Below are 20,315 nucleotides of genomic sequence, written 5' to 3' on the forward strand. Positions count from 1 at the left end.
CACCTGAGGACGTTCACACCTGAGCACCTGAGGACGTTCACACCTGAGCACCTGAGGACGTTCACACCTGTGCGCACCTGAGGACGTTCACACCTGTGCACCTGAGGACGTTCACACCTGTGCACCTGAGGACGTTCACACCTGTGCACCTGAGGACGTTCACACCTGTGCACCTGAGGACGTTCACACCTGAGCACCTGAGGACGTTCACACCTGTGCACCTGAGGACGTTCACACCTGTGGACCTGAGGACGTTCACACCTGTGCACCTGAGGACGTTCACACCTGAGGACGTTCACACCTGTGCACCTGAGGACGTTCACAACTGAGCACCTGAGGACGTTCACACCTGTGCACACCTGAGGACGTTCACACCTGAGGACGTTCACACCTGAGCACCTGAGGACGTTCACACCTGTGCACACCTGAGGACGTTCACACCTGAGGACGTTCACACCTGAGCACCTGAGGACGTTCACACCTGTGCACCTGAGGACGTTCACACCTGAGCACCTGAGGACGTTCACACCTGTGCACCTGAGGACGTTCACACCTGTGCACCTGAGGACGTTCACACCTGTGCACCTGAGGACGTTCACACCTGAGCACCTGAGGACGTTCACACCTGTGCACCTGAGGACGTTCACACCTGAGCACCTGAGGACGTTCACACCTGTGCACACCTGAGGACGTTCACACCTGTGCACCTGAGGACGTTCACACCTGTGCACCTGAGGACGTTCACACCTGTGCACCTGAGGACGTTCACACCTGTGCACCTGAGGACGTTCACACCTGTGCACCTGAGGACGTTCACAACTGAGCACCTGAGGACGTTCACACCTGTGCACACCTGAGGACGTTCACACCTGTGCACACCTGAGGACGTTCACACCTGTGCACCTGAGGACGTTCACACCTGTGCACCTGAGGACGTTCACACCTGTGCACCTGAGGACGTTCACACCTGTGCACCTGAGGACGTTCACACCTGTGCACCTGAGGACGTTCACAACTGAGCACCTGAGGACGTTCACACCTGTGCACCTGAGGACGTTCACACCTGAGCACCTGAGGACGTTCACACCTGTGCACCTGAGGACGTTCACACCTGTGCACCTGAGGACGTTCACAACTGAGCACCTGAGGACGTTCACACCTGTGCACACCTGAGGACGTTCACACCTGTGCACACCTGAGGACGTTCACACCTGAGCACCTGAGGACGTTCACACCTGTGCACACCTGAGGACGTTCACACCTGAGGACGTTCACACCTGAGCACCTGAGGACGTTCACACCTGTGCACCTGAGGACGTTCACACCTGAGCACCTGAGGACGTTCACACCTGTGCACCTGAGGACGTTCACACCTGTGCACCTGAGGACGTTCACACCTGTGCACCTGAGGACGTTCACACCTGTGCACCTGAGGACGTTCACACCTGAGCACCTGAGGACGTTCACACCTGTGCACCTGAGGACGTTCACACCTGTGCACCTGAGGACGTTCACACCTGAGCACCTGAGGACGTTCACACCTGAGCACCTGAGGACGTTCACACCTGTGCACCTGAGGACGTTCACACCTGTGGACCTGAGGACGTTCACACCTGAGCACCTGAGGACGTTCACACCTGAGCACCTGAGGACGTTCACACCTGTGCACCTGAGGACATTCACACCTGTGCACCTGAGGACGTTCACACCTGTGCACACCTGAGGACGTTCACACCTGTGCACACCTGAAGACGTTCACACCTGAGCACCTGAGGACGTTCACACCTGTGCACCTGAGGACGTTCACACCTGTGCACCTGAGGACGTTCACACCTGAGCACCTGAGGACGTTCACACCTGTGCACCTGAGGACGTTCACACCTGTGGACCTGAGGACGTTCACACCTGTGCACCTGAGGACGTTCACACCTGTGCACACCTGAGGACGTTCAAACCTGTGCACCTGAGGATGTTCACACCTGTGGACCTGAGGACGTTCACACCTGTGCACCTGAGGACGTTCACACCTGTGCACACCTGAGGACGTTCACACCTGAGCACCTGAGGACGTTCACACCTGTGCACCTGAGGACATTCACACCTGTGCACACCTGAGGACGTTCACACCTGAGCACCTGAGGACATTCACACCTGTGCACCTGAGGACGTTCACACCTGAGCACCTGAGGACGTTCACACCTGTGCACACCTGAGGACGTTCACACCTGTGCACCTGAGGACGTTCACACCTGTGCACCTGAGGACATTCACACCTGTGCACACCTGAGGACGTTCACACCTGAGCACCTGAGGACATTCACACCTGTGCACCTGAGGACGTTCACACCTGAGCACCTGAGGACGTTCACACCTGTGCACACCTGAGGACGTTCACACCTGTGCACCTGAGGACGTTCACACCTGTGCACCTGAGGACGTTCACACCTGTGCACCTGATCCCGTCTGCAGAGCATATGTTGGCACCAAATGTGAGCGGATGCGTTTTGTTGCTCTGAGGTCAACCGCTAGACATGTGCGTGTGCACGCTCACCCTCGGTTGGAGTGATCTTGGCCACAGGGAGCGGTCCTCGTACGTGGATCAGCCCGCAGCGATGAGGCATCTCGTCCTCAGACGGATACTCACAGAAGTTGTAATAATCTACAGAATGAACCAGTCTCAGGTAGAGCAGCAGTCTGTCCAGCACCTGCACACACACACACACACACACACAGCATGAACACACACACACAGCATGAACACACACACACAGCATGAACACACACACACACACACACACACAGCATGAACACACACAGCATGAACACACACACACAGCATGAACACACACACACAGCATGAACACACACACACACACACACACACAGCATGAACACACACACACACACACACACAGCATGAACACACACACACACACACACACACACACACACACACACACACACACCATATACACACACACACACACACAGCATGAACACACCATATACACACACACACACGAGCTGTCAGCGCAACAGACAGGCTCCGCCCACCTTCAGCAGCTTGTCGTCGGTCTCCACGGGAACCTCAGAGGAGGCGGGGTTTTTGGCGTCCCCAGCATCTTCGCCGTTTCCCCCAGAAGCTCCGATTAGCTCCTCCTCCTCGGCGCTAACCTCCTCTATCAGGTAATCTGTGATGTTCTTCAGGATGGGGTTGGTCTCCATCTGCACACAGTGACATCATTCCAGATGCATTCTGGGTACTTTCATACATTCAGTAGCTTTTGTTTATGTCGTTTTCATGAACGCAGACACTGAAACCATAGAATAAAACTGCTTTGGAAGGGGTTACCTTTGGGTGGAGTTATATGTGGGAGGGTTTATCTGTGGGTGGGTTTATCTTTGGGTGGGTTTATCTTTGGGTGGGTTTACCTTTGGGTGGGTTTACCTTTGGGTGGAGTTATATGTGGGTGGGTTTATCTTTGGGTGGAGTTATCTTTGGGTGGAGTTATCTTTGGGTGGGTTTACCTTTGGGTGGAGTTATATGTGGGTGGGTTTATCTGTGGGTGGAGTTATCTTTGGGTGGAGTTATCTTTGGGAGGGGTTCACCTTTGGGTGGAGTTATCTTTGGGTGAGTTTATCTGTGGGTGGAGTTATATGTGGGTGGGGTTTACCTTCGGGTGGGTTTATCTTTGGGTGGAGTTATCTGTGGGTGGGTTTATCTGTGGGTTGAGTTATCTTTGGGTGAGTTTATCTGTGGGTGGAGTTATCTTTGGGTGGAGTTATCTTTGGGTGAGTTTATCTGTGGGTGGAGTTATATGTGGGTGGGGTTTACCTTCGGGTGGGTTTATCTTTGGGTGGAGTTATCTTTGGGTGGGTTTACCTTTGGGTGGAGTTATATGTGGGTGGGTTTATCTTTGGGTGAGTTTATCTGTGGGTGGAGTTATCTTTGGGAGGGGTTTACCTTTGGGTGGAGTTATATGTGGGTGGGGTTTACCTTCGGGTGGAGTTATCTTTGGGTGGAGTTATCTTTGGGTGGAGTTATCTTTGGGTGGAGTTATCTTTGGGTGGGTTTATCTTTGGGTGAGTTTATCTGTGGGTGGAGTTATCTTTGGGAGGGGTTTACCTTTGGGTGGAGTTATATGTGGGTGGGGTTTACCTTCGGGTGGAGTTATCTTTGGGTGGAGTTATCTTTGGGTGGAGTTATATGTGGGAGGGTTTACCTTTGGGTGGGTTTACCTTTGGGTGGAGTTATATGTGGGTGGGTTTATCTGTGGGTGGAGTTATCTTTGGGTGGGTTTACCTTTGGGTGGGTTTACCTTTGGGTGGAGTTATATGTGGGTGGGTTTATCTTTGGGTGGAGTTATCTTTGGGTGGAGTTATCTTTTGGTGGAGTTATCTTTGGGTGGAGTTATCTTTTGGTGGGTTTACCTTTGGGTGGAGTTATATGTGGGTGGGTTTATCTTTGGGTGGAGTTATGTGGGTGGGTTTATCTGTGGGTGGAGTTATCTTTGGGTGGAGTTATCTTTGGGTGGGTTTACCTTTGGGTGGAGTTATATGTGGGTGGGTTTATCTTTGGGTGGGGTTATCTTTGGGTGAGTTTATCTGTGGGTGGAGTTATCTTTGGGTGGAGTTATCTTTGGGAGGGGTTTACCTTTGGGTGGAGTTATATGTGGGTGGGTTTATCTGTGGGTGGAGTTATCTGTGGGTGGAGTTATCTGTGGGTGGAGTTATCTGTGGGTGGAGTCACCTTTGGGTGGAGTTACCTTTGGGTGGAGTTACCTGTGGGTGGAGTTATCTGTGGGTGGAGTTATCTGTGGGTGGAGTTATCTGTGGGTGGAGTTATCTGTGGGTGGAGTTACCTTTGGGTGGGTTTAAATCATAACACCGTTCAGTGATGGAGGAAAACTCTGTTTGGGGTTCCCTGGCACTGGGCTGCGTTTGAAAGGGATCAGGGACATAAATGCTGGCCCCAGCTGGGCGCCACGAGGCCCCAACAACACGCTTCCAGCTCCAGAAGAGGAGCCAGCAGTGGTCCCTGAAGCCTCAGCTGGGACAGAAACGGTTACCTGTCCGCTCCACAGCGCCCCCCTCTGGTCCAGACTGTGGATGAGTCGGGCCGACAGCCGGATGTCGTTCCTCACCACCGGCCTGTGGTGCGTCAGGCCGTTTACGCTGCGGACGCGCCGACACAGATCTCTGTTGACCACCGGCGAAAGCTCGCAGTCTCTGAGCTGAGAGAGGAGGCGTCAGTGGTCTGTGGCTCAGTGTGAGGCGCTCTGACTGTGAGGCGCTCTGACTGTGAGGCGCTCTGACTGTGAGGCGCTCTGACTGTGAGGTGCTCTGACTGTGAGGTGCTCTGACTGTGAGGCGCTCTGACTGTGAGGTGCTCTGACTGTGAGGTGCTCTGACTGTGAGGTGCTCTGACTGTGAGGTGCTCTGACTGTGAGGTGCTCTGACTGTGAGGTGCTCTGACTGTGAGGTGCTCTGACTGTGAGGTGCTCTGACTGTGAGGTGCTCTGACTGTGAGCCTTACCCTGATGTTCTGAAGGTTCCAGCACGTCTCCTTGATGTTCACGCTGCGGTCAAACGTCACCCAGCACCGCCTGAAGAACCTGACCAGGCACACGTTAGAAAGCTGAGCGCGTGCTGCAAACATCTGACATCATATGTCCTGCTCGCCTCATCTCAGGCCCGAGGCCCATTTTAACCACAGATCCACAAAACAAACAGAACAACCGGCAGGAAGCCTACCTCCTCTCAGGCTGAGGGTCGGACAGCGCCACCCGAAGGAAGCCGGGATACCTGCGACACAACTGCAGACAGGAGGCGGGTTAGTGTCAGGTGTGTTTCCTGTGAGCAGGTCAGGGTTTCACCTCCATGGAGATGGAGACGTCCGACGATGCTCTGCTTTAGTTCATATGAAACATTTTCCAACTGATTTCAACTGTTACGGAGATGATTCTGGGAGTAAAACACCGCATGTTTTTACACGTTTTCTTCTTCGTTCGTACTGGCCGACAGTTAAACTGGCCGACAGTTAAACTGGCCGACAGTTAAACTGGCCGACAGTTAAACTGGCCGACAGTTAAACCCGCCGACAGTTAAACTCGCCGACAGTTAAACTCGCCGACAGTTAAACTCGCCGACAGTTAAACTCGCCGACAGTTAAACTCGCCGACAGTTAAACTCGCCGACAGTGAAACTCGCCGACAGTGAAACTCGCCGACAGTTAAACTCGCCCACAGTTAAACTCGCCCACAGTTAAACTCGCCCACAGTTAAACTCGCCGACAGTTAAACCCGCCGACAGTTAAACCCGCCGACAGTTAAACTCGCCGACAGTTAAACCCGCCGACAGTTAAACTCGCCGACAGTTAAACTCGCCGACAGTTAAACCCGCCGACAGTTAAACTCGCCGACAGTTAAACTCGCCCACAGTTAAACTCGCCGACAGTGAAACTCGCCGACAGTTAAACTCGCCGACAGTTAAACTCGCCGACAGTTAAACTCGCCGACAGTTAAACCCGCCGACAGTTAAACCCGCCGACAGTTAAACTCGCCGACAGTTAAACTCGCCCACAGTTAAACTCGCCGACAGTTAAACTCGCCGACAGTTAAACTCGCAGCTCGCCGACAGTTAAACTCGCAGCTCGCTGAGTTCTAATCAGAAACGTCATCGTGGGACTCCTCCAAACACTTCCCCTGAGGTGAAACCCTGCAGATGTGAGTGTGTTCGCTCACAGCGGTGATCTCCTCCTTGGACACCTCTGGCGGGATGCTTCTGATGAACAGCGAGGTGGTGAGGTGGAGGGGGCGTGGCCTGGGCGGGGCCTCCTCCTCCCTCTCCTTCCCCCGCTCTTTACGGCGCTCTGAAACAAAGTTTTTGTCTCATTTCAGGTCACAAGGATCAAAATCAGGCCACTCTTATTTACGTTAAGAAAATATGTAAATACCATCTTGTCCGTCTTCCTCCTCGTCCTCCTTCTCTCCGTCAGAGTGGGAGGAGTCAGAGTCGGAGGCGCTGCCCTCCCCGCTGTCAGCTGACAGGCTGCGCTTCCTCTTCCTTCCCTGAGAGGAGGAGGCAGGATGAGCACCAGCTCCACGACTACATCAACACTGACGACAGACGGCTCACCTTCTTAGTCGTCTTCTTCTCTTCCACCTCCTCTTCTTCTTCCTCGTCCTTCTTCTCCTCCTCCTCCTCCTCCTCCTCTTCCTCCTCATCCTCCTCCTCGTCCTTCTTCTTGCCGTTGCGCTTGGCGTCGTCACAGTGCTGAGACAGAAATTAGATCATGTTTAATGACGCGAGCAGCAGAACAAACCTCAACAAGCAGCGTTCAGAACAAACGGCGGGGCGCCTCTTCTTCTTCTAACCTTCTCAGAGTGTTTGGTGTCGCCCGGCTTGCTGCTGCCCGCCTCCTCCGTCCGACTCTGAGGCGCCTCCAAGCCGGTCTGACCGCTCACGTTTCCTGCGCTGGGATCAGCGGGACGCTTCTCTCCGCCGCCGCTCGCCTCCCCTCCGGCCGCTGCAGGAGCAGTCGAAGCCTCCAGGACCTGCAGGTCGAAGTCGGTCCCTCCCTCCATCTTGATCACAGCTGCACAGAAAAACAGAGCTCAGCTTCAGGACTTCATTACCCAGAAGCCCCGTCAGTGTCCCGTCCAGCCGCCTGCTGCCCACCTGCGTCCAGGAGTTTAATGATGGCGGGGAAGTGGTCCATGTCCAGAGACACGTTGTCCAGCCAGTTGTTGTCGAGCAGGAAGAGGAAGACGCCAAGCCGGGTCTTGAGGGCGGTCAGAGACTCCGCCCTCCTCGCCTTGAAGTCGTCAGGGTGATACTTTGAGCGAAACCACTCCTGTTCTTTGTGCTGCAGGAAGAAGTCCTGCAGCTGCTGCCGTCTGAAGTCCAGCTTGTACTGGTTGTAGCGCTTCACCGCCTCCGTCTCATCCACACTGTCCTCCATGTTCAGGAGAAACTCCTGCACACACATCCTTCCGTCAGGCCAGCTGCAGCCGGGCGCCGCTTACAATGAAGCGTGTGAATGTGCACGTGTGAGGGTTCATGTGGCGGCCACTCACCTTAAAGCTCCTCATGGTGGGGGGGCCAGGAGGAGGGAGGTCTGGATCCACCATGCCGAGCCTGACAGAGACGACAGTTTATTACAGGTCAGAAACAGACCGGCTGCTGCTCCTCTCCTTCTCATCTTTCTACACAGGCACTCTACTGGGACCACTTCATCCACAGGCCCCCCTGCAGCACAGTTTATTCACTCCGGTAAGAACGTCCATCTTACTCAAAGTCCTCGTTCACGTCGTCAAAATCTGATAAATATCCAAAACTATCAGCAGCAAACTCTGTGTGAAGTTAGCCGACTGTCACAGAGCACGGAGTGAATAAACTGTGCTGCAGGGGGGCGTGTGGATGAAGTGGTCCCAGTAGAGTGCCTGTGTAGAAATCCCTCCGTTAGCTCTCCTATAGCTGCAAGTAGCCACATAACAGCAGCTATGAGCTAACAGAGCTATGAGCTAACAGCAGCTATGAGCTAACAGAGCTATGAGCTAACAGAGCTATGAGCTAACAGAGCTATGAGCTAACAGCAGCTCTGAGCTAACAGCAGCTCTGAGCTAACAGAGCTATGAGCTAACAGAGCTATGAGCTAACAGCAGCTATGAGCTAACAGAGCTATGAGCTAACAGAGCTATGAGCTAACAGCAGCTATGAGCTAACAGAGCTATGAGCTAACAGAGCTATGAGCTAACAGCAGCTATGAGCTAACAGAGCTATGAGCTAACAGCAGCTATGAGCTAACAGAGCTATGAGCTAACAGCAGCTATGAGCTAACAGCAGCTATGAGCTAACAGAACTATGAGCTAACAGAGCTATGAGCTAACAGAGCTATGAGCTAACAGCAGCTATGAGCTAACAGAGCTATGAGCTAACAGCAGCTATGAGCTAACAGCAGCTATGAGCTAACAGAGCTATGAGCTAACAGAGCTATGAGCTAACAGCAGCTATGAGCTAACAGCAGCTATGAGCTAACAGAGCTATGAGCTAACAGCAGCTATGAGCTAACAGAGCTATGAGCTAACAGAGCTATAGCACACGTTCATTCATTCATTCTTCTTAAAGTATTGGTGAAATAAAGACAGATAATGCCTTATTTAGAGGCTGCATCCTCTAAGCCCCGTTCACTCCGTTATATGGATCTCCAGTTATCTAAATATCTTCTGAAGGACGCAGACTTTCACCAAACTGTTCTCTGTGAGCAGATGAACGTATTTCATGCCAGAAATAAGGTTTAAAAACACTGGAGTTCCCCTTTAAGAGTTTGGCCACGTTGGAAATGTTTCCACCCTTCCTCCCAGACACGCTTTGTAACAGTTTGCACAGTGGTGCTTCGGTTAATGTTAGTTCCCCTTTAAAGAGGAGGCCCCCCACCCTGAAGCATCCATGTCTGGCTGTGGTGGGGGCTTTAAGCTGCAGCCAATTATCTGCATCATTAAGAGCAAAAAGGTTCTTAACTGTGTAACTCAGGCAGTCTAAGACAGAGTTAATACACACATGTAAGAATAAGTCCAGAAACGGACCGAACAGAACATCTTCATGTCAGAAATCTCCTGGAAGCTCCAGGAGGTCGAGGCGGGACTGCGTCTGGATCATTTCCACGTGTTCTGACTGAAAATCCAACTGTAAATCTGAGCCGATACAAGCTTGAAGGTTCTGTGAGACTAAAACAGTAAACGCTGGATCCAAAGCGAGCTCACCTGCCCTGCAGGGGGTGGCCTCCATGATGCGGGTGAAGGTGGGGGAAGTCTGGGTGCCAGCCCTGAGGCCCCGCCCCCGGGAACGGAGCCCCGCCTCCATAAGGCAGGTCGTAGCGGTACGGCTCTCCCCGGTGGTCGTCCCTGAAAAATTAAAGAGCGAAATCAAGCAATGACCAGAACAAGCAGGCGAGCTTCACCACGAGGCAGCCGGGGTCCTCACCAGTCTCTCCTCATGCGTTTGTGCTGAGGGCTGATGTGTCGGGGCGGAGAAAACCTCTCTCTGCGACCACGGTCGTAGTCCCGCCTCCTCTCCCTGCCGCGGTCCCAGTCCCTGAACGGGCCACAGGAGACACTGAACCAGCTGAAAACAGACACCGAGCCCTTCCCAGGACTCAAAGCTTCACAACAGCTGCTGAGACATGAAGTTTGGAAGAGCTGCACTGAGCCCAGAACAAGTTTCAGAACAAGGTGGGAAACAGTTAATGTGCGCCGACCCGATCTTCCTGTCGGGGACAGGAGACGTTTCCTGTTCGGATTTTAAGCTCAACATAAAGCTCTAATGAAGTCATTAAATCAGATTCGATCAGCTGGCTGAGGTAAACACACACTGAGATCTGCTGGAAGGTTCAGCTCAGAACGGACCTCTGACCACCAGAGGCACCAAGCAGCAGATCCAAATCAGGCCCGCCTGCCCCCAGGGTTCTGCAGCTCATCTCAGAGCTCACTTTCACATCCATCCCATAATCCCTGTTGCTCAGACTCACATCCATCCCATAATCCCTGTTGCTCTGACTCACATCCATCCCATAATCCCTGTTGCTCTGACTCACATCCATCCCATAATCCCTGTTGTTCTGACTCCCATCCATCCCATAATCCCTGTTCTTTTGACTCCCATCCATCCCATAATCCCTGTCGTTCTGACTCCCATCCATCCCATAATCCCTGTTGCTCTGACTCACATCCATCCCATAATCCCTGTTGTTCTGACTCCCATCCATCCCATAATCCCTGTTGCTCTGACTCACATCCATCCCATAATCCCTGTTGTTCTGACTCCCATCCATCCCATAATCCCTGTTCTTTTGACTCCCATCCATCCCATAATCCCTGTCGTTCTGACTCCCATCCATCCCATAATCCCTGTTCTTCTGACTCCCATCCATCCCATCATCCCTGTTCTTCTGACTCCCATCCATCCCATAATCCCTGTTCTTCTGACTCCCATCCATCCCATAATCCCTGTTCTTCTGACTCCCATCCATCCCATAATCCCTGTTCTTCTGACTCCCATCCATCCCATAATCCCTGTCGTTCTGACTCCCATCCATCCCATAATCCCTGTTCTTCTGACTCCCATCCATCCCATCATCCCTGTTCTTCTGACTCCCATCCATCCCATAATCCCTGTTGCTCTGACTCACATCCATCCCATCATCCCTGTTCTTCTGACTCCCATCCATCCCATAATCCCTGTTGTTCTGACTCCCATCCATCCCATAATCCCTGTTCTTCTGACTCCCATCCATCCCATAATCCCTGTTGTTCTGACTCCCATCCATCCCATAATCCCTTTTGTTCTGACTCCCATCCATCCCATAATCCCTGTTGCTCTGACTCCCATCCATCCCATAATCCCTGTTCTTCTGACTCACATCCATCCCATAATCCCTGTTCTTCTGACTCCCATCCATCCCATAATCCCTGTTCTTCTGACTCCCATCCATCCCATAATCCCTGTTGCTCTGACTCCCATCCATCCCATAATCCCTGTTGTTCTGACTCACATCCATCCCATAATCCCTGTTCTTCTGACTCCCATCCATCCCATAATCACTGTTCTTCTGACTCCCATCCATCCCATAATCCCTGTTGCTCTGACTCACATCCATCCCATAATCCCTGTTGTTCTGACTCACATCCATCCCATAATCCCTGTTTCTCTGACTCCCATCCATCCCATAATCCCTGTTCTTCTGACTCCCATCCATCCCATAATCCCTGTTCTTCTGACTCACATCCATCCCATAATCCCTGTACATCCATCCCATAATCCCTGTTGCTCTGACTCACATCCATCCCATAATCCCTGTTGCTCTGACTCACATCCATCCCATAATCCCTGTTCTTCTGACTCACATCCATCCCATAATCCCTGTACATCCATCCCATAATCCCTGTTGCTCTGACTCACATCCATCCCATAATCCCTGTTGCTCTGACTCACATCCATCCCATAATCCCTGTTCTTCTGACTCACATCCATCCCATAATCCCTGTACATCCATCCCATAATCCCTGTTGCTCTGACTCCCATCCATCCCATAATCCCTGTTCTTCTGACTCCCATCCATCCCATAATCCCTGTTGCTCTGACTCACATCCATCCCATAATCCCTGTTGTTCTGACTCCCATCCATCCCATAATCCCAGTCGTTCTGACTCCCATCCATCCCATAATCCCTGTCGTTCTGACTCCCATCCATCCCATAATCCCTGTTGTTCTGACTCCCATCCATCCCATAATCCCTGTCGTTCTGACTCCCATCCATCCCATAATCCCTGTTGTTCTGACTCCCATCCATCCCATAATCCCTGTTGTTCTGACTCCCATCCATCCCATAATCCCTGTTCTTCTGACTCCCATCCATCCCATAATCCCTGTTGCTCTGACTCCCATCCATCCCATAATCCCTGTTGCTCTGACTCCCATCCATCCCATAATCCCTGTTGCTCTGACTCCCATCCATCCCATAATCCCTGTTTCTCTGACTCACATCCATCCCATAATCCCTGTTGTTCTGACTCCCATCCATCCCATCATCCGTTGTTCTGACTCACATCCATCCCATAATCCCTGTTGTTCTGACTCCCATCCATCCCATAATCCCTGTTGCTCTGACTCCCATCCATCCCATAATCCCTGTTGCTCTGACTCCCATCCATCCCATAATCCCTGTTGCTCTGACTCCCATCCATCCCATAATCCCTGTTGCTCTGACTCCCATCCATCCCATAATCCCTGTTGCTCTGACTCCCATCCATCCCATAATCCCTGTTTCTCTGACTCACATCCATCCCATAATCCCTGTTGTTCTGACTCCCATCCATCCCATAATCCCTGTTCTTCTGACTCCCATCCATCCCATAATCCCTGTTTCTCTGACTCCCATCCATCCCATAATCCCTGTTGCTCTGACTCACATCCATCCCATAATCCCTGTTGTTCTGACTCCCATCCATCCCATAATCCCTGTTGTTCTGACTCCCATCCATCCCATAATCCCTGTTCTTCTGACTCCCATCCATCCCATAATCCCTGTTTCTCTGACTCCCATCCATCCCATAATCCCTGTTGCTCTGACTCCCATCCATCCCATCATCCCTGTTCTTCTGACTCCCATCCATCCCATAATCCCTGTTCTTCTGACTCCCATCCATCCCATAATCCCTGTTCTTCTGACTCCCATCCATCCCATAATCCCTGTTTCTCTGACTCACATCCATCCCATAATCCCTGTTCTTCTGACTCCCATCCATCCCATAATCCCTGTTGCTCTGACTCCCATCCATCCCATAATCCCTGTTGCTCTGACTCCCATCCATCCCATAATCCCTGTTGCTCTGACTCCCATCCATCCCATAATCCCTGTTCTTCTGACTCCCATCCATCCCATAATCCCTGTTGCTCTGACTCCCATCCATCCCATAATCCCTGTTGTTCTGACTCCCATCCATCCCATAATCCCTGTTCTTCTGACTCCCATCCATCCCATAATCCCTGTTCTTCTGACTCACATCCATCCCATAATCCCTGTTGTTCTGACTCACATCCATCCCATAATCCCTGTTGCTCTGACTCACATCCATCCCATAATCCCTGTTCTTCTGACTCCCATCCATCCCATAATCCCTGTCGTTCTGACTCCCATCCATCCCATAATCCCTGTCGCTCTGACTCCCATCCACCCCATAATCCCTGTCGTTCTGACTCCCATCCATCCCATAATCCCTGTTCTTCTGACTCACATCCATCCCATAATCCCTGTTCTTCTGACTCCCATCCATCCCATCATCCCTGTTCTTCTGACTCCCATCCATCCCATCATCCCTGTTGTTCTGACTCCCATCCATCCCATAATCCCTGTTGCTCTGACTCCCATCCATCCCATCATCCCTGTTCTTTTGACTCACATCCATCCCATCATCCCTGTTGTTCTGACTCCCATCCATCCCATAATCCCTGTTCTTCTGACTCCCATCCATCCCATAATCTCTGTTCTTTTGACTCACATCCATCCCATCATCCCTGTTGTTCTGACTCCCATCCATCCCATAATCCCTGTTCTTCTGACTCCCATCCATCCCATAATCCCTGTTCTTCTGACTCCCATCCATCCCATCATCCCTGTTCTTCTGACTCCCATCCATCCCATCATCCCTGTTGTTCTGACTCCCATCCATCCCATAATCCCTGTTCTTCTGACTCCCATCCATCCCATAATCCCTGTCGTTCTGACTCCCATCCATCCCATAATCCCTGTTCTTCTGACTCCCATCCATCCCATAATCCCTGTTCTTCTGACTCCCATCCATCCCATAATCCCTGTTCTTTTGACTCCCATCCATCCCATCATCCCTGTTCTTCTGACTCCCATCCATCCCATAATCCCTGTTGCTCTGACTCACATCCATCTCATAATCCCTGTTCTTCTGACTCCCATCCATCCCATAATCCCTGTTCTTTTGACTCCCATCCATCCCATCATCCCTGTTCTTCTGACTCCCATCCATCCCATAATCCCTGTTGCTCTGACTCCCATCCATCCCATAATCCCTGTTCTTCTGACTCCCATCCATCCCATCATCCCTGTTGCTCTGACTCCCATCCATCCCATAATCCCTGTTGTTCTGACTCCCATCCATCCCATCATCCCTGTTGTTCTGACTCCCATCCATCCCATAATCCCTGTTCTTTTGACTCACATCCATCCCATAATCCCTGTTCTTCTGACTCCCATCCATCCCATAATCCCTGTTCTTTTGACTCCCATCCATCCCATCATCCCTGTTCTTCTGACTCCCATCCATCCCATAATCCCTGTTGCTCTGACTCCCATCCATCCCATAATCCCTGTTCTTCTGACTCCCATCCATCCCATAATCCCTGTTCTTTTGACTCCCATCCATCCCATCATCCCTGTTCTTCTGACTCCCATCCATCCCATAATCCCTGTTGCTCTGACTCCCATCCATCCCATAATCCCTGTTCTTCTGACTCCCATCCATCCCATAATCCCTGTTCTTTTGACTCCCATCCATCCCATCATCCCTGTTCTTCTGACTCACATCCATCCCATAATCCCTGTTCTTTTGACTCCCATCCATCCCATAATCCCTGTTCTTCTGACTCCCATCCATCCCATAATCCCTGTTCTTCTGACTCACACCCATTACAGAACTCTCCAGTTTCCATCACACACTGATAACCTTTCACCCCCCGCTGAGGTGAGAACGCGCAGCGCGGCCTCAGGCGCGTACCTGTCGGGCCAGTCGTCCCTGCGCCGCTCCTCGCGCTCTCTGGACCTCTCCATGTCGCTCCTCTCCCTCCGGAACTTGTCCCGCCTCCTCCTGTCGAACTCGTCATCGCTGTCTCCCATTGGACTGAAGTCAGAACAGAAACAGGTCAGAACCGGGTGCTGTGGGGTCAGAACCGGTTCTGGTTCTGGTCCCAGCTGGTCCTCCCACAGCCCACAGACATGCACGTGCTTTCAGTTTGTTTCAGAGGAAAAACGGTTTCTGTTAAACGGATTCAGAACCACCAGAAACAAACATCCTGGGCTCAGATGCTCGGTTTCATCGTTCAGAACCTTTAACTCAGATGTTTGGATCTGACTCGAACAGGAAACCTCCAACAGGCGTAAAGAAGACCTTTCCGGCTCTTTAATGTGTGCGTGAAGTCTTGTTGTTTGGTAAAGTTCGTGTTTTGGGGTGACGGTGAGTTCGTTAGCCTGTGCGGAATTAGCCAGTTAGCTTCTGCTCGGACTTAACGAACTCCTTAGTTTAACTTCAACAGATTAACTCAATAACAACAGAGTAACCAACGGATTCAGTCAGGAAAAGGAAACACATATTAGTTAGCTGCAGCAGCCTCCGTTAGCATCATACTAGCTTTCTGAAGCTAACAGAGGCTAACTTGCTAGTTAGCATCGGAGCTAAACTTTGCCTGCAAACACATGCAGGGCGCAGCTGTTTATTAGCATCCTCTCCCTTCCTTTTCTGTTCAGAATAAATATTAGGATCGACCTTTCGGTGTAAATTTACCTGAAACTGCGCCGGTTCGACACTATGAAACAAGCCCTCGGCTAACAACGACACAGCTGTCCCGCCGCCAGTCCGAGAATACGATCAACCAACGAGACTTCCGGTTTGCTTCACAGCAGCTTGACTTTTCCGCCCGTTCCTGCCCCTGGTGGCCATACAGGGAATAACACATGCTAAACAGATAAAAACAAACCAGAAGTGTGGGATTTTTGTAGCTCTTTGAGTTTGACTCGCATTTAAACCGCATTCACCACGATGTTCAGTTCCCTTCTGGTTGTTGTTCTTTTGTAAGTTCAGCTCTTCTCATCATAACTATTTACCGCTGTTATGACCCAGAAAGTGGAAGCAACACAGAAAGGCCCCAGAACTAGCCATTCTGCTTAAGTCTGCTTTCCCCTAATCTGATCCAGCCCTCGTTTCTTTCTGAAACCTTTAAAGTGTCCTGATCAACAGTTCTGCAGCTTTCTGTAACCTTTAAAGTGTCCTGATCAACAGTTCTGCAGCTTTCTGAAACCTTTAAAGTGTCCTGATCAACAGTTCTGCAGCTTTCTGAAACCTTTAAAGTGTCCTGATCAACAGTTCTGCAGCTTTCTGAAACCTTTAAAGTGTCCTGATCAACAGTTCTGCAGCTTTCTGAAACCTTTAAAGTGTCCTGATCAATAGTTCTGCAGCTTTCTGAAACCTTTAAAGTGTCCTGATCAATAGTTCTGCAGCTTTCTGAAACCTTTAAAGTGTCCTGATCAACAGTTCTGCAGCTTTCTGAAACCTTTAAAGTGTCCTGATCAATAGTTCTGCAGCTTTCTGTAACCTTTAAAGTGTCCTGATCAACAGTTCTGCAGCTTTCTGTAACCTTTAAAGTGTCCTGATCAACAGTTCTGCAGCTTTCTGAAACCTTTAAAGTGTCCTGATCAACAGTTCTGCAGCTTTCTGTAACCTTTAAAGTGTCCTGATCAACAGTTCTGCAGCTTTCTGAAACCTTTAAAGTGTCCTGATCAATAGTTCTGCAGCTTTCTATAACCTTTAAAGTGTCCTGATCAGCAGTTCTGCAGCTTTCTGAAACCTTTAAAGTGTCCTGATCAACAGTTCTGCAGCTTTCTGAAACCTTTAAAGTGTCCTGATCAACAGTTCTGCAGCTTTCTGAAACCTTTAAAGTGTCCTGATCAATAGTTCTGCAGCTTTCTGAAACCTTTAAAGTGTCCTGATCAACAGTTCTGCAGCTTTCTGTAACCTTTAAAGTGTCCTGATCAACAGTTCTGCAGCTTTCTGAAACCTTTAAAGTGTCCTGATCAACAGTTCTGCAGCTTTCTGAAACCTTTAAAGTGTCCTGATCAACAGTTCTGCAGCTTTCTGAAACCTTTAAAGTGTCCTGATCAATAGTTCTGCAGCTTTCTGAAACCTTTAAAGTGTCCTGATCAACAGTTCTGCAGCTTTCTGTAACCTTTAAAGTGTCCTGATCAACAGTTCTGCAGCTTTCTGTAACCTTTAAAGTGTCCTGATCAACAGTTCTGCAGCTTTCTGTAACCTTTAAAGTGTCCTGATCAACAGTTCTGCAGCTTTCTGAAACCTTTAAAGTGTCCTGATCAACAGTTCTGCAGCTTTCTGAAACCTTTAAAGTGTCCTGATCAACAGTTCTGCAGCTTTCTGAAACCTTTAAAGTGTCCTGATCAATAGTTCTGCAGCTTTCTGAAACCTTTAAAGTGTCCTGATCAATAGTTCTGCAGCTTTCTGAAACCTTTAAAGTGTCCTGATCAACAGTTCTGCAGCTTTCTGTAACCTTTAAAGTGTCCTGATCAACAGTTCTGCAGCTTTCTGGAACCTTTAAAGTGTCCTGATCAACAGTTCTGCAGCTTTCTGTAACCTTTAAAGTGTCCTGATCAATAGTTCTGCAGCTTTCTGAAACCTTTAAAGTGTCCTGATCAACAGTTCTGCAGCTTTCTGAAACCTTTAAAGTGTCCTGATCAATAGTTCTGCAGCTTTCTGAAACCTTTAAAGTGTCCTGATCAATAGTTCTGCAGCTTTCTGAAACCTTTAAAGTGTCCTGATCAACAGTTCTGCAGCTTTCTGAAACCTTTAAAGTGTCCTGATCAATAGTTCTGCAGCTTTCTGAAACCTTTAAAGTGTCCTGATCAATAGTTCTGCAGCTTTCTGAAACCTTTAAAGTGTCCTGATCAATAGTTCTGCAGCTTTCTGAAACCTTTAAAGTGTCCTGATCAATAGTTCTGCAGCTTTCTGAAACCTTTAAAGTGTCCTGATCAACAGTTCTGCAGCTTTCTGAAACCTTTAAAGTGTCCTGATCAACAGTTCTGCAGCTTTCTGAAACCTTTAAAGTGTCCTGATCAACAGTTCTGCAGCTTTCTGTAACCTTTAAAGTGTCCTGATCAACAGTTCTGCAGCTTTCTGAAGCTCTTTCACAGCTTTTCTTTGGACATTTTCTGCTTTTTCCCTCATCTTCAGTCCTTGTTCCTGAGCATTTTCAGTGTTTTTTCTTTGTTCAGCCACTGAACTCTGAGCTATGAAGCATTCGGGCAGAAAAAAGGCTCCTAACTCAAGGGATGAACCAGTGTTGTGTCTGGTTATATAGTTACTTTAGATTATATTTCCTTGGCTTCTAGTTCTACAGGGAGGAACCTTGGAGTTATTTCTGACCAGGATCTGTCCTCTGACTCTCATATAAAACAGGTTTCTGCCTTCTTTCACCTTCGTAATAAAATCAGGAACATCCTGTCTCAGAGCAGAGAAACTGCTCCATGCATCTGTTCCTTCAGCTCCATCATATCTTAAAGATCTCACAGTTGGATATTTCCCCAACAGAGCACTTTGCTCTCAGGCTGCAGGTTTCCTTGTGGTTCCCAGAGTTTCTAAAAGCAGAATGGGAGGCAGAGCCTTCAGTTATCAGGCCCCTAAAAGCAGAATGGGAGGCAGAGCCTTCAGTTATCAGGCCCCTAAAAGCAGAATGGGAGGCAGAGCCTTCAGTTATCAGGCCCCTAAAAGCAGAATGGGAGGCAGAGCCTTCAGTTATCAGGCCCCTAAAAGCAGAATGGGAGGCAGAGCCTTCAGTTATCAGGCCCCTAAGAGCAGAATGGGAGGCAGAGCCTTCAGTTATCAGGCCCCTAAAAGCAGAATGGGAGGCAGAGCCTTCAGTTATCAGGCCCCTAAAAGCAGAATGGGAGGCAGAGCCTTCAGTTATCAGGCCCCTAAAAGCAGAATGGGAGGCAGAGCCTTCAGTTATCAGGCCCCTAAAAGCAGAATGGGAGGCAGAGCCTTCAGTTATCAGGCCCCTAAAAGCAGAATGGGAGGCAGAGCCTTCAGTTATCAGGCCCCTAAAAGCAGAATGGGAGGCAGAGCCTTCAGTTATCAGGCCCCTAAAAGCAGAATGGGAGGCAGAGCCTTCAGTTATCAGGCCCCTAAAAGCAGAATGGGAGGCAGAGCCTTCAGTTATCAGGCCCCTAAAAGCAGAACGGGAGGCAGAGCCTTCAGTTATCAGGCCCCTAAAAGCAGAATGGGAGGCAGAGCCTTCAGTTATCAGGCCCCTAAAAGCAGAATGGGAGGCAGAGCCTTCAGTTATCAGGCCCCTAAAAGCAGAATGGGAGGCAGAGCCTTCAGTTATCAGGCCCCTAAAAGCAGAACGGGAGGCAGAGCCTTCAGTTATCAGGCCCCTAAAAGCAGAATGGGAGGCAGAGCCTTCAGTTATCAGGCCCCTAAAAGCAGAATGGGAGGCAGAGCCTTCAGTTATCAGGCCCCTAAAAGCAGAATGGGAGGCAGAGCCTTCAGTTATCAGGCCCCTAAAAGCAGAATGGGAGGCAGAGCCTTCAGTTATCAGGCCCCTCTCTGTGGAACCAGCTGCCAGTTTGGCTTCAGGAAGCAGACACCCTCTCTACCTTTAAGATCAGGCTGAAACTTTCCTTTCTGATAAAGCTTATAGTTAGGGATGGCTCAGGTGAGCCTGAAACATCCCTAACTATAACATCCCTCTCTACCTTTCTTCTAATTTTCATTCATCCATTTTCTAAACCCACTTAATCCAACTGGAAAGTCGGGTTTGAAAAACATATCCGGACATTGTTCAACTGAAAAAGTATAAAAAGTATATAAAGTATGAAAGTATAACCCGAACATTATTTCATGTTAAATGAAACCTGGCGTGCTCGACCTCCTGCGTCTGTGGCGGCGCCATCGCTCCCTCCCGTCTGAGGCGTTTGAAAAGACGAGGAAACACAAAAAGCTTCT

At 50.2% G+C, this 20,315-nt stretch overlaps 1 protein-coding gene across 2 annotated transcripts in view; it reads right to left on the reverse strand.

Annotated features, from left to right (window-relative positions):
• LOC140281626 (serrate RNA effector molecule homolog) overlaps positions 1-16,194 on the reverse strand; it is a 29,078-nt gene extending 12,884 nt beyond the window's left edge. The window contains exons 1-16 of one of the 2 annotated variants that reach the window (XM_072376126.1): positions 16,089-16,194; positions 15,306-15,428; positions 9,985-10,095; positions 9,765-9,905; positions 8,079-8,139; positions 7,681-7,978; positions 7,377-7,597; positions 7,250-7,275; positions 7,138-7,192; positions 6,956-7,070; positions 6,744-6,871; positions 5,755-5,816; positions 5,537-5,615; positions 5,070-5,234; positions 3,055-3,225; positions 2,552-2,705 (exon numbers count right to left, since the gene is read on the reverse strand). In XM_072376126.1, coding sequence (XP_072232227.1) covers positions 2,552-2,705; positions 3,055-3,225; positions 5,070-5,234; positions 5,537-5,615; positions 5,755-5,816; positions 6,744-6,871; positions 6,956-7,070; positions 7,138-7,192; positions 7,250-7,275; positions 7,377-7,597; positions 7,681-7,978; positions 8,079-8,139; positions 9,765-9,905; positions 9,985-10,095; positions 15,306-15,424 — 1,906 coding nt within the window. In that variant the 5' untranslated portion in view covers positions 15,425-15,428; positions 16,089-16,194. Of the gene's footprint in view, positions 1-2,551; positions 2,706-3,054; positions 3,226-5,069; positions 5,235-5,536; positions 5,616-5,754; positions 5,817-6,743; positions 6,872-6,955; positions 7,071-7,137; positions 7,276-7,376; positions 7,598-7,680; positions 7,979-8,078; positions 8,140-9,764; positions 9,906-9,984; positions 10,096-15,305; positions 15,429-16,088 lie in introns of both variants that reach the window. The other variant, XM_072376125.1, reaches the window with a different exon arrangement.
• Positions 16,195-20,315: the final 4,121 nt, after the last annotated feature.

Source organism: Leuresthes tenuis, unplaced genomic scaffold (genome assembly GCF_036924035.1).
Source record: "Leuresthes tenuis unplaced genomic scaffold, fLeuTen1.0.hap1 SCAF_22, whole genome shotgun sequence".
NCBI classification, from domain to species: domain Eukaryota; kingdom Metazoa; phylum Chordata; class Actinopteri; order Atheriniformes; family Atherinopsidae; genus Leuresthes; species Leuresthes tenuis.